Here is a 14103-nt window from a genome sequence, read left to right as displayed (position 1 = left end):
AGCCAGACTCTGGTACAGCTGATTTTGAGTCATATGTTTTCTATTCTGTATTCCTATTTGATGTTTTTAGTGTGTAAGCTGGTCATGTGTCATTTATAAAGGACAAGTTTCCATGTGTCTGAGAACATCTCAAATATTTATTTTTATTATTCTGAGTATTTTATAAATAACTTTGAAAGATGCTAAGTACTGTTTGCTATATTTAGGCATTTGCAGCCCAAGAGGACTTGGAAAAGACCAAAGAAGAGCTGAAATCTGTGATGTCTGCTCCTCCCCCGCCTCCTCCCCCACCAGTTATTCCTCCAACAGAGAATGAACATGATGAACACGATGAGAACAATGCTGAAGCCAGTGCAGAACTGTCTTCTGATGGTGTCATGAATCACAGGAGTGAGGAAGAACGGGTAACAGAAACACAGAAAAATGAACGTGTTAAGAAGCAGCTCCAGGTAATGAAGATTTGTAGTCATATCGACATAATTCAGGCTTTGGGTTTTCATTCTTTATTTGTCAAAAACTTCTTTGGAATTATGAAATGCCAAGGAAGCAGCCTTTTTATCATTTACTAATTTACCAACCAGTAGCATTCGTAATATTCTAGAATTGGATCAGGTACAAAGATTGGATGTAAGATTGTGCTGTATAGCTTAAAAATAATAGTGTTGTGTTGCATTGGCCAGTAAATATTTCTAAGAATTATACAATGTCACAGGCACTGCATGCTAAAATATAATGTCTTCCTCTCTCAGGACTAAAATTCATTAAGTGGTATGAACAGATGCTTTCTCAGTAGTGTTTATTTGTTGTCATTCACAGACATCATACTTGCAAAATCTAAATTATGCCCATTTTGGATTCATCTTATTTTCCTAAAGTGGAGCTCTTTTTCTCTGGGACTAGTTTCACCTTTCAAATTATAGTAATCTAAGTGTCAGCGTTTTGCCTTGTTATGAAATGTCCCCTTGGGAAGGGCATTAAAAAATACAAAAAGCTACTTATTTTTCTGGCAGCAGTGTCTTAGTAGTGTGCATGTAAAATATTCTTTCTGCTTGGCCAATCAGTGAACGCGATCAGGGAGATAAGAGCTGTCTTTAGTCAAGCAGGAATTGAAAATCAGGTCATTCTTCTGTTTTGTCCTGCTGATCTCCTCCTTGCTGGTCCCATTCTTGTTGAGTGTTATGGTATGAGGCTTTTGTTTGGTTTGTTGGGTTGTTTTTTTTTTTTTGCAGCTTGATGCTCACACTTATGTAAGGAAAGAATCCTACGCTCTCCTTCTCTTTCCCTCTGCAGTCTTTCTGATAGACCTCACAACTTGAGTTACTGAACAGCAAAACAAGCGTTTCATAGTTTGGCTTCAACAAATCATTACCCAAGTTGCAGGATAGTTATCAGAAATTCCAGAACTATGAAAAGATTAGTCAAAGCACTTAAATGCAAATATTTTATTTAACAGGCTTTAAGTTCTGAGTTGGCTCAAGCCAGAGATGAAACCAAGAAAACACAAAATGATGTCCTTCACGCTGAGAATGTTAAAGCAGGCCGTGATAAGTACAAGACTCTTCGACAAATCCGACAAGGCAATACAAAGCAGCGTATTGATGAGTTTGAAGCAATGTGAGAGCTGTTATTTTGCATTTATGTTCCTCGTAAAGCTGAACCACCAACAGAGAAAATAGCAGGCCTTTGCAGATTTGATGGATTGCACCCCACTTTGCCAAAGCACTTCATACCAGTTTGATTACAGCGGCTATAAGACAAATTTAGGGGAAGCTATTCAACAGTGAGGCAGTCTGTCATCTCTTAACATTTTTTTTTAGGGGGGAGGTAGTGGAGAGTGTGGAGAATGATAGCAGTTTTTTTTCCCCCATCATGTTTTCTTTTCTTATCATATTTTCAGTTTCATTCTTCCTTTTTTTTACTTTCCTTCGGCAACTGATGTGAATTATGTAATGACTGACAACTGTATATATTGCTTAAATATAAAGAAATAGAAAAAAGCATGGAACTGAACCTGAACTGGATAGATACTATTTCAGTAAGAAGCTCACAACTGCATTTCTCAACATAGCTATACCATTAAGACTTTCATATTGCTTTCATGTTTTTTTGGTTTTCCCTCACAAGTGAAATTCTTTGGTGTTTCATGTCCTGTCATCATTGATGGTTTTCTTTGCCTGCCTGTTCACAAAGGTCTGGATGGCAGGTGGTAGTTCCAGAAAAATAGTTTTTAAATGGAACACTACCTGTGGGCAGCACATGACTGCTGATAGGCTTGAATAAGTATTGCTTTTCCTAGGTGATTTTTATTTTATTTTATGGGGTTTTTTAGAAGTGCAAAATGTTCTAAATTCAGCAAAGAGAAAACTCAGAATCAACCAACCAAAAACCCAAGCAAAACCCCACAAACTAAACCAACAACAGCAGCAGCAACAAAACAACACAAAACCCCCAACTAAACCAAAAAAGCTTCACGTGCTATTTGCTTGTAATTATTTTATTTGCAGCAGGGAGACCTGGACCTTTCTGGCAAGGGAGCATATGAAAACATCAGTCCCAGGGAGGGGACAGTATCCTACCTCACTACTATGTACATGATGACTGGTCCTTCAAACACCATGAAAAAAAACTGTTTCAATTAACTGTCACTACACAGTGATATCATAGAATGCTAGGAGCCCATACTCCTAGGATTTTGTTTTACTTCAAGGTGGATTTATAGTGCTAAATACTGTTCAACTGCCTTTTGTTGAATTTAGATTGTAAAAGCATCTTGCGTGTTTTAAAAGCTGTAACCTGTCACTGGTATGCTATCTCCTTGGAGGGGTGCAGAATGTGCACGTCAGTGGTTTTGGGTTCCCATATACAAAATGAGAGTAAAAGTGTTACACAGCTTCAGTTTTCAGTGAAGCTGGTATTGTAATTGTCATACCTGATGTCACATCGTTGTTACTAAGCCCTTTCCCTATCGAAATGGAACTTCAGAAATAACTTTACAGTTCATGTGGACTGTAGTTATTCCTGCTGGCGTAGTACCCTAGTAAATATCCACAGTGGAACAACCCTGCTTTCTCTGAGGATGGTTCAGCTCTTTTCTGTTTGAATATTATGCACTCATAAATTTACACTTATCTATTAAAATTTGCCATTTTATTAAACTTCTTTTTTTTTTCCATGAACAGTAGGTTTAAATTTATTATGAGCAGTCCAACTAAGGTGTTTTTTTTTTCTTGTTTTAATTTTGTGGAGTAAAAGGTTGACTTCTGCGGGGTGACATCGTGGAGAAAAAAATAAAGATGCAGTAATATATTTTTGGTTTGTGGGGCTAAACATGTCTGACCTTGAAGACTGATGTGCAGATGGCATGCACATACTTCAAAGTGCTGCTTGGTAGAAGTTAGTGTTTCTACTTGCAGTGCATTGTAAGAACAGGTTTCTGTTTCACAGGCTTCATACATCGAAGCGTAAGGAGATTTCTAAGGTACTGGAACAGTTTGCCATAGCAAGTGAAATGCTGTGTTTCCAGGGAAGTTGTCATGTTTCCCTGGAAAGCATGCACTAACACTGACACACCAGTTTCAGTTTTGGGAAAAAAATACCAGTCAAGTTTGCTGTTCATAAGTCTACAATACATAGAGTAGGGCTAAATGGATTAGATCCATTTATAAAGCTGTGTGATGATTTTTTTTTCTAAACAACCAGGAACAACCATTTGTAATGCAGCTTTTCACGACGAACAAAGTGGTAATAGCTGCTGTCACCAGCAGTTGGGAACACTTAACTGGTGCAGAAATACTAAGAATACTTTTAATGATTACTTGGTGAAGTAATTTTCCACGTGCTTTTTTCCTTTAGCATCATGTTTTGTGTTGTACAATTAAGCTATAATTACATCTACTATTTTGGATAACGTTCATTGGTTAACAATAAAGAGATACAGTTAATTTCTCTGAGGTCCATTGTTGTTATTTAATGCCTTTTATTTCTGACTGCTTTACTAAATGCAATGCTATGGCCTTTTTTTTTCTTTCCAAAGCAGTGTACAAGTGTTGATGATTTTTTGTTTCACAATCTGGTCAAAATAGGAAAAAAAAATAATAATTCAAATTATATCCCTAGGGAATGGTACTCTGCTTAAGAAATAACCACATACAGTTGGGAGGAAGCTCTGGTGATTGTCACTTGAAAACAAATGTGAATCATCAGAGCAAATTTGCTCTCTTGAGAGCAGAGGGTAATTTGGTCATGTAAGAGCTCTATGGGTAATGTAAGAACTTTCAATCACTGCCTACATACTGCTTAGCTCCAGCTTAAGGGAAATTTAGTTTAATATGTCAATGTCTTAAGCGCTGAGAAATCCTGGTGTGCTTTTTTGATAGTGATCATTATAGTGGACAGTGCTGTCAAATATATGCATGGCCTTCTGTTTTAGATAATGGTAAGCTTATGGGCTTTTTCACCTGGTGAATATGTTGGAGAAGGCAGGAGCAGTGTCATATAAATAGGCATACAAATTAATCTGCTAAGCAGGTCTCACATAAATTAGACCTCCTCTCAGGCAACATTCCATTCTATCTTGTATTTGTTCAGTTTTGCACATGGCCCTTTTTTTTTGAGTCCATAAGGCAGATCTGCTGTGATGAATCCAAGTGTGTACTTGTATAAAGCTAGAAATATGCATAGCTAAAATTAACTTCTATCTTCCTGAAGACCCTCCCGATGAAACATTAGATTTGAGGTTTCTCGTTTGTTAAAGAGCTTCTGCGTAGGTATGCAACTTCAGAATGTTGTACTTTAAAAGGGAGGTAAGTGCTTTGAAAGGCCTGCTTTTCTCTTAATGTCCTTGAGGTGGAGAGAAAAAGATGTGAAGTGGTGCTGCTGTTTACAGGCCAGACTAGTGCAATCACTCGGCATGCCTTGATGTGAAAGAAGATACTCTGTCTTCTTGGAGTGGCTCTCCTTGCGCATCAGACCTTAGCTTTTTCTGTTGCTTGTACTCTCAGAGTACGAGTTTCCTGTATGCTGTCTTTATTTTGTCAAAATAGGAACTAATTTCACATCTGCCTTTTTAAACCCAGGTTGGAAAGCAGCATTGTGCTTTGTCTCCTCTAAACACCTTAGAATCATAGAATCAACCAGGTTGGAAGAGACCTCCAAGATCATCCAGTCCAACCTATCACCCAGCCCTAGCCAATCAACTAGACCATGGCACTAAGTGCCTCATCCAGTCTTTTCTTGAAGACCCCCAGGGACGGTGCCTCCACCACCTCCCTGGGCAGCCCATTCCAATGCCAATCACTCTCTCTGTGAAGAACTTCTTCCTAATATCCAGTCTATACCTACCCTGGCACAACTTGAGACTGTGTCCCCTTGTTCTATTGCTGGTTACCTGGGAGAAGAGGCCACCCCCCACCTGGCTACAATGTCCCTTCAGGTAGTTGTAGACAGTAATAAGATCACCCCTGAGCCTCCTCTTCTCTAGGCTAAACAGGCCCAGCTCCCTCAACCTCTCCTCATAGGATTTGTGCTCCAGGCCCCTCACCAGCTTTGTTGCCCTTCTCTGCACATGTTCCAGCACCTCAACATCTCTCTTGAATTGAGGGGCCCAGAACTGGACACAGTACTCAAGGTGTGGTCTGACCAGTGCTGAGCACAGGGGAAGAATAACCTCCCTTGTCCTACTGGCCACACTGTTCCTGATGCAGGCCAGGATGCCATTTGCTCTCTTGGCCACCTTCTCCATGGCTGTTCAAGTTACATGCTTGAACGCCTCTAAGGGAAAAACAGGTTTGTTCTAAATGAAATATTTTAGACTTCCGAGGAGAATGTACCTCCAGTACCTCCAGTGTGTTTTCTTAAGTAAAAAAAGTTAAAACCTTTTGATTTTGAGGAGTATCCTATGCAGGCGTTTTCTCTGTCTGCTCATGGATCATTTAAAACAATTGTGTTTATCAAGACATCAGATTCGTTTCAAGAATTGGGGATTTTTAACAAAAATAATGTATCCCAGTGGGATGAGACTGGATGAGGCACTTAGTGCCATGGTTTAGTTAATTAGAAAGTGGTAGGTGATAGGTTGGACTTGATGATATCGAAGGTCTTTTCCAACCAGGTTAATTCTGTGATTTTTTTGTGAGGCTGTTTATTTTAGTTTTCTTAAATGCCCTTTCTGGCTAAAAATATCAGCATAAGAAAGTTGAAAGCTTCCTTATAAAAGAGCAAAGTTCACTTATTACTAGAAATTTATCCCCTAAGTACAATTTAATGTAACTTGGCTGAATGATAAGATCATCCTGGAAGATCCTCAGACGATCAAATTTCTTCACAAGAGGAGAGTTCAATATTTGCAGCAGCTCCCTGCAGTGTTCTAGGTATTCGGGAAGATACTTTTCCCACATACCTCATAGGAAGCACAAAGTCAGGAAAGGGGAAATGGAGCATTTTGAATTGTAGGGATTCCATTAGGTGCTTATATTGTAAGTAATGTGTCAGTGTTTCTGTTTACGGCAGTAGGCTTTAGGCAGCAGAAGAAACAAGGTGAGATGGAAATACACATGAAAGGAGGTGGCCCTGTCGGTGCAAATATTCCTAATGCAATTGTGTGTAGGAGTTAATGTTCCCTGTGCTCTGGATAAGTGGATCAGGTGAAAAGAGATCAAGCTCAGAGGTAGGACAATTGCATTGCCTTTTTTGCTTGTTTGAGTTTTGGAGGCTTTTTGTTGGCTTTTAAACTACCTTATTTACACAAGAAGAGTTGCCATTATTGCAGTAAGGAGAGGAAGGCTTTTAGAAAGCCTGCTGCCCAGCACCTGAAGCTCTTAGAGTTCTTAAGGCCATATGCACCCAGACCAGCCTCTCTATTACAACTTGCAAAATTTCTGCAGAAGTCATTCTCAGCAGTCTGTTGATTTCACCATGAAGCATTTTTGCAGTGACAAACTAAGTTAAGAAGAGGCACGGTTCTTGGCTGCCCCACTGCCTGCTCCAGCAACGCGAAACCCTTTGTGTGATGGGCCCCCTAACCACACCTGCTGAACTGTGGGATCTCATGTCAAGTCTGTAGCTCCTCATGGCCTCAGCTTTCAGGCTTCTTACTCGCCCTTGATTTCTTTATTAAACTTGATTCAGTATTTACCTTCTTAATCTGTAGCCTCAGTAATGCACTACTAAACTGAGCTTCCAGTAAATGGTTGACTACCGTGTCAAGTGTTTTCTTAGGATACAGTATGCCGAGGAGTTGCTCTCCTTGTGCTTGTATTTAAGCAGCCCTTCTGATTAATTAATAATCTCTGTGAATATGGTAATAGCAGTTCTGTTGCCAGAAAGAGATTCATTTGCATTGAGGCTGAAAACTTTTCTGCCAAGTGCTCTTCAGTTTTCTGCACAGTAAGTTGAGAACATGTAGGTAACATCTAGAATGCGCGTCCTGTTGCTGCTGCCTTCGTTGCTGGGAACACATTATTTGAGCAGATTCGGTGTCCAGGGATTTGTGACAGGACAGCAAGCTTGTTCACAGCCCAGAACGATTCATGAAAGTGGTAAGAGAGCCAATGGCATCCTGGCCTGCATCAGGAACAGTGTGGCCAGTAGGTCAAGCGAGGTTATTCTTCCCCTGTACTCAGCACTGGTCAGACCACACCTTGAGTACTGTGTCCAGTTCTGGGCCCCTCAATTCAAGAGAGATGTTGAGGTGCTGGAACATGTCCAGAGAAGGGCAACAAGGCTGGTGAGGGGCCTGGAGCACAAATCCTATGAGGAGAGGTTGAGGGAGCTGGGCCTGTTTAGCCTATAGAGGAGGAGGCTCGGGTGATCTTATTACTGTCTACAACTACCTGAAGGGACATTGTAGCCAGGTGGGGGTTGGCCTCTTCTCCCAGGCAACCAGCAATAGAACAAGGGGACACAGTCTCAAGTTGTGCCAGGGTAGGTATAGGCTGGATATTAGGAAGAAGTTCTTCCCAGAGAGAGTGATTGGCATTGGAATGGGCTGCCCAGGGAGGTGGTGGAGGCACCGTCCCTGGGGGTCCTCAAGAAAAGCCTGGCTGAGGCACTTAGTGCCATGGTCTAGTTGATTGGCTAGGGCTGGGTGCTAGGTTGGCCTGGATGATCTTGGAGGTCTCTTCCAACCTGGTTGATTCTATGATTCTATGATCAGCACTACTGCTGTATGTTTCCTGCCCTTGGTAATTTTTCTTCAGGTTAATGCTTTTATGAATGTTAGGATCTCTCCTCTTGCTGACAGTGTTTTGGGTGTCTGTCTCCTGCTTGGTGCCAGTTGCACTTCTGTCTGTACCATTTGAAAACACAGCTCTTCGTTTTTCTTCTTTGGCATTTGGGATCTTTCAGTGTTGCTTTCAGCAAAGCCACCTGTCTGTTTTGCTTTGGAACTGTTACTGCTGCTTGTTGAAATAATCTTTGGGTTGACTTGGAGTACATGTTCTCTTATCAGACATACATATATATGCCACCTTATAGAAGAAAGAACTGTGTTGACTAGATAATAGTTGCATACAGCCTTTTGAAGGACAGAAAATGTCACAAAACAAGTATGTTAATGCATGCAGAAAACCAGGGAAGATCTGAACTGCAGTGTGGTTATGCTCATGAGGCTCAACTTTGAGCCTAGCCCTAGGCGCACACACATGAGAGCACGTGGGAGAGAAGTTCTGTGCTTATCCATCTTGTCTGGACCATGCAAGAGAAAGTGCTGGAATAGGATGGCTATGCCTACTGAAACAGCAGAGTGGTTGGGCACAGTTTCATTTTGGGATGCTGTGGCTTTGCTTTTCTGCAGAACAGTTGTCCTGGATGTAATAGTAAAAAGAAAGCAAAACCCCAAACCCGATGCACAAACACACAATAATTGACTTTTTCCTGTGTGCTCTTATTTAAAAGGGTTATGGTTATGTTCCTGCCTGGCTTTGAACCTTGTCTGCATGTCACCTTGGTAAAAGCACTGCTATAGCATTAGCACGGGTGTCTGAGGAGTTAGGGTATACAGTGGCTCTTGGACCCATCCTGACTTTAAGAAGCTGTGCCAGGTGTGGGGAGAAAAGGTCTCATACCAGTCTTGGTTCATTTTAATATTGGGCCATGGGAAGAAATTCTAGAGAACTTTGTTTTTACAAGGATGATTAAGGGACTGGAACATCTCTCCTGTGAGGAAGGGCTTAGAGAACTGGAGCTGTTTAGTCTTGAGAAGAGGAGGCTGAGAGGGATCTTACCAGTGTCTATAAATAGCTGAGGTTTGAGTATCAAGAAGGTGTCAGTCTCTTTTTGGTGGTGCCCAGTGGTAGGACAAGGAATAGTGGGCACAAGCTGAAACACAGGAAGTTCCATCTCAGCATGAGGAGGCATTTCTTTGGTGTAAGGGTGGCAGAGGACAGGAACAGGCTGCCCAGAGCGGTTGTGCAGTCTCTTTTTCTGCAAACTTTCCAAAAACCACCGGGATGTGTGCCCATGTGGCCTGCCCTGGGTGATCCTGCTTTGCAGGGTGGGGTGGACTAGATCCTTAGAGGTCCCTTCCAATCCATAACCTTGTATGATTCTATCTAGCAGTGACTTCTCTGCGCTTTGGCCCTTTCCATATGTGTTTCTCACAGTGTTTGAACTGCTGCTTCTGACCGTGCTTTACTGCTATTGTTTCGTTGTTTGCTTTTTCTTTGTCCTTACTAGTGTGTCATGCCTTTTATTTAATCTGAATAATGATTCCAGTTTAGACCAGGTGAGGGCTTTAAGACTATTAAACAACTTTGCTTCAGTAGCATGAGAATGCAAATGGGGAAGCAAGGTGTTGAATAATCAATCATTTAAAAATGTTGTGGGGGGAAAAGAACCTAAGCCTTAAGACTGACTGAAAGAAAGACATAGCATTAGCTGACTGCTTAGACCCCAGGCTGAAAACAAGAAGCAGGCAGATATGTAAGGTAAGGTAGATGTTTTCTCAAACTACATTTATGGTAGCAAAGCTCTTTGGTAGAATTTACTAGGCTTTTTATTCATTTATTGACCTTTGCTGGATTCTTTAGAGAGCACCATAGAAGAGAATACCTCCTATTTCTTCCTTGGGTCAGATTTCCTTTCATTACTTCTGCTGTGGCATGTTCTATCAGTTTAAGAGTAAAAATGCTTCTCTTTCTCCCTGGTGATCCTCTACAGTTGTGGTTTCTGCATGTCACTGAAACTAGCTTTTTAACCTGGACCTTCATGAATGAAACTCTTTTCTGAGGGAAGGGTAGAATAGTTTGCTTTGTGCTTAACTGAGCTTGATAACTTATATATATACATGCACATTAAATGTATGTTTTATATATAATGGTTTAGCAGGAGATGTCTAAAGCATTATGTGGCATTAGGCCTTGTATTAAATAGCTGTATTAAAATGAAAAACACAAATTGCTGCTTATTTTTATATAAACTTAGGTCTTGAACGGGTTTAGAAATTAAGCTTTTCAAAGCTGTCTTTAACAAAATATTGCAGCATGCAGAGTGAGTACAGTTCAGTTTTGTTCTCAGTATTAAAATGTAATCTATTTACCTGCCTCTTCATTTTTTATCCTCCTGCAAAAGCCATTTGTTTCTGGGGGCCTCTTAGTACCAGCAAACATTTCACTGGTTTCAGTGGTACTTTCTCAGCCTACAGTTTCACTCCCTGCCAGAAGCCTGTTTCTCTTTCTCACTCTTGATAAGAGATTGCTGTCAGACTTCTAGAACACCAAAGTGGTTTTAGTACTTCTCGATTTTAAATACACAGCATAAGCAAATAAGATGAAGCCCTGGAAATTCCCACAGACTTCTGTGCCAGAAAATGGCAAAGAATTTCTGTGGGAAACAGGCCCTCATATAACATTTGATGTGACACTGCTACACCTTACCTGCTGTGGCTGCACTCAGAAATGGGGGAAGAAAGTGCTCTTGAGGGCTTCTTGCTTTCCAATAGCAACTTGCCTGACAAAGAGAATCTGGCACTCAAGTCTTTTTCCTGATTTCTTTTGAATAAAATTCTGATTTATTAATACTTAGAGCTGAAGTGTTTCTCTAGAACAGTCAGAGTGAAGGCTGAATTTTAGATGCTAATTATTTCTTGTGCACTCATGTAGCTGAGGAAGTCATTCTCTGCAGGGAAAGCATTTGTCAAACCACTCCAACAGTTTTCAGAAAAATCAGCCTAGGAAATACATGCTACATGCAAGAATGTATCTCCACTCAAATTTTGACTCATTGTACAAGAAAGTCCACCAGAGAACTTCAAATGTTAGGACAGAGATAAATTTGAGAGAGAGAATCTTTAAGTTGTCCTCACCTTTTCTCCAAAGGGCTCACGGAAGGCAACAAAGTGCACGAACTACATCCCGGAGCTTGTATGGCGAATGGCACCTGTGCTGTGCTAAAAGGATATCTGAAATCATCCTGGCTGTGATTGAATGTTCTGCAAATATGTGCTAGCTTCAGTGTGTTTATGCACGAGACATCTTATTTCAGCCACCTTTGGGAACGCTTTTAATGCAGCCTTACCTGCATTGCGCTCAGCTGTGGTTTGTGTCATTTGCGTTAGCCAAGTAGCCCTTTAAAATTGTTCTCTGGGTGGATTTTAGGTGAAGTTCCTTATAATGTTACAACTTGCCATCAAAACTATCCTGCCATGAGATATGATGCAAGAATTTGACTCTGGCATGGAAGAGTTATTCAGAGGTAGTGGAACCTGCTCTTCATGCTGAAAGTCAAAGAACACTTGTTCTGGGTATCTTGGGGACTTTGGCCACAGAACCATGGGTTTCTTAAACCATTCTTTTTTCTGATTCTCCTTCATTCTGCTGATGCCTTGGAAACGAAATTCAGTTGGAAATTAAATTCAGAGTAGTTACAGGGAGTGAAGCGTGGCTCTTAAGATGTTGCTGCATATTTCTCTTTACTGTCTTTGTTTAGTACCCTTTTGCTAAATCTGCTTGATCTCTCTGTGTCTTTTTGTGCAGGTTACAAAAGTACGATCTCTTGCAGCCCTTAGGATAGGAACAAGGTAAAGATCATCAGAAGACCTGGGGTCTGCCAAGGCCTGCTCTTGTGCTTCTCTAAATCTGGACAGTTTACAGCATTTTAAATTAGATGCTGCCTGGTCCATGAAGAGTTTTTTGGAAGGACCACGAGGTGCTGTTACAACAGTTCACTAATGTTTGGTTCTTTCATGGTCTCTTTAAGTCTTTCATTCTTTCGTTGTCTTTTTCTCAGGATAAAATTAGCTTTTTGAAGTATTTAAGCTGTTGCTCTTTCCAGGAAAAAAAACCAACCAAACAGTATGTTAATCTTTGTCATGTAATGGGACATGCTAGAGTGAACAATGGTGTGACCCTTCAAAGCAGGAAGAAGTTCTTCAGTAGGAGGGTGGTGGGACTCTGGAATAGGCTCTGCCCAGGGAGGTTGTGGATGCCTGCTCCCCTGGGAGTGTTCAAGGCCAGGCTGGATGAGGCCTTGAGCAGCTGAGTCTAGTTGAGAGGTGTCCGTGCCCATGTGGGGGAGGTTGGAGTAGATACCTCTGTGGTCCCTTCTAACCTAAGCCATTCTAGGATTCTGTGAAATTGCTGGAGGAATCTTGCAGGTCTTTGCCCTCAGACGATGTAGTGTGGGAAGCCTGACGCTGCATCCAGCCTGGGTAAAGTGAACTAAGAGTTAGATACTTTCCAAGTTTTATTGGTTTTCTACACAGTTTCTAATAGCCTTGGTGATACACGAAGAGTGCCAGATCATTTTCTAATGTAAACTTCCCAGCTTGAGCTGTCTGTACATAATGTTTCCAGTGTAAGCACCCGTTGCTATTTGCCTTTTTGTACCCTCTTGGGATGTGCATACTGTGTATACCTAACTGTGTTCAGTGGTGCACCCTGCACAAAAAAACCTGAATAAATGGGTTTTCATGTTAATCCAAAGAATCACTGTTCCTTTGATGATCAGTGTTGGTTACTGCTAGTGAAAATCTTTTTGCATCTCTCAGAAGTTTAATTCATTTTGTGGCACCCACCCAAAGTGGAGCTTCCAGGTAAACATCTTGCGTTGTGATCAGATAAGCTTTGGGAGCTGGTAATTAAGGAAGCTGGCAATTGGGTGGATGAGCACCTGAACTCTTCTCAAACTCGACTAGCATCCCCTGGCAATATACCAAACCTTGGAAGCATTTGTGTTTCTCACAGGACCTTCTTGCAAATGGCCTCCTGCATTGGGTGTTTCGCAGGGAGAGCCGTTGGAAGACTTGGATCTGAAACAGCTACCTAGCATCAACCAAAGCCTGACAACATGTGTCCAAAGTCATTAACTGGTAACTGCCCAGTGAGGCTCTCCAAGCCTCCCTCTGAACTGGGATGCTGCCTTCTTGGAGCTTACTGCTGTTCTTCCTGTAGCAGCTGCTCCCAGCACAGCTCCTCCACCATCAACCAGGTAGGAGGGCTATGTGCTCTCTTTCCTGGAAGGGTGTGGAGCCACTTCTCCCACACCTCAGGACTGTGGGGTGGGTAGGGCAGGCTGTGGGTTGTCTCCAGTTGAAAACCCTGCAAATCCAAGGGCCTGTGCAGAAGGAAGCCTCCTCTGCTTCTAACTGATGGATTACATCAGGGCACCATCAGTTCACCAGTTGAAACAAGACCCTGGTTCATCTCTTAGTGGGCAAGGTTTGGTTTTAAGACACCAAAAGGAAAACAAAAGTCATAGCTATGAACTCAGAGGCTGCTTTGCACTCTGTGCCAACTCTGGACTGGCTTGCTCAGCACTTGAGAAATTCTTTTACAATTCTTTCTGCAGTTTCCCTCCTGCTGTGTGACCCATGTGGGTGGGTTAGAGAAATTCCTGATGCTCAGGAGAGCCAAGGCACAGTGGCCTTCATGAATTTTATCTCTAGCCAGGTTTTAAAGTGTTTCTGCAGTAGCTGCACCTTGAAGCAGCCTTCTCTGAGACTGTTTGTTTCAGGTACTAACAGTGAAAGGTTGTAAAGCCCTTTCATGCAAGTACCTCTTCAGTACAACTGCAAAATATTCCAAAGGATTTTATTTCCTGGGCTGTTTGCTAATGTCTGCCTGAGATGCCTTTTGGCCTCTGTTGTCAGTGCTGAAGTTCTCTGCTGCA

General features: G+C 41.6%; 1 protein-coding gene across 3 annotated transcripts in view; it reads left to right on the top strand.

Moving 5' to 3' along the window:
- RDX (radixin) overlaps positions 1-14103 on the top strand; it is a 60141-nt gene that overhangs the window by 37843 nt on the left and 8195 nt on the right. For 2 of the 3 annotated variants that reach the window (XM_064171263.1, XM_064171278.1), the window contains exons 13-14: positions 207-449; positions 1454-1614. In XM_064171263.1, the coding sequence (XP_064027333.1) occupies positions 207-449; positions 1454-1614 (404 nt within the window). Of the gene's footprint in view, positions 1-206; positions 450-1453; positions 1615-11969; positions 12912-14103 lie in introns of those variants that run through there. The other variant, XM_064171269.1, reaches the window with a different exon arrangement.

Source organism: Pogoniulus pusillus, chromosome 3, assembly GCF_015220805.1.
Source record: "Pogoniulus pusillus isolate bPogPus1 chromosome 3, bPogPus1.pri, whole genome shotgun sequence".
NCBI classification, from domain to species: Eukaryota; Metazoa; Chordata; class Aves; order Piciformes; family Lybiidae; genus Pogoniulus; species Pogoniulus pusillus.
Note: the sequence above shows the minus strand (reverse complement) of the source record. Positions and strands in the feature narration are given on the sequence as shown.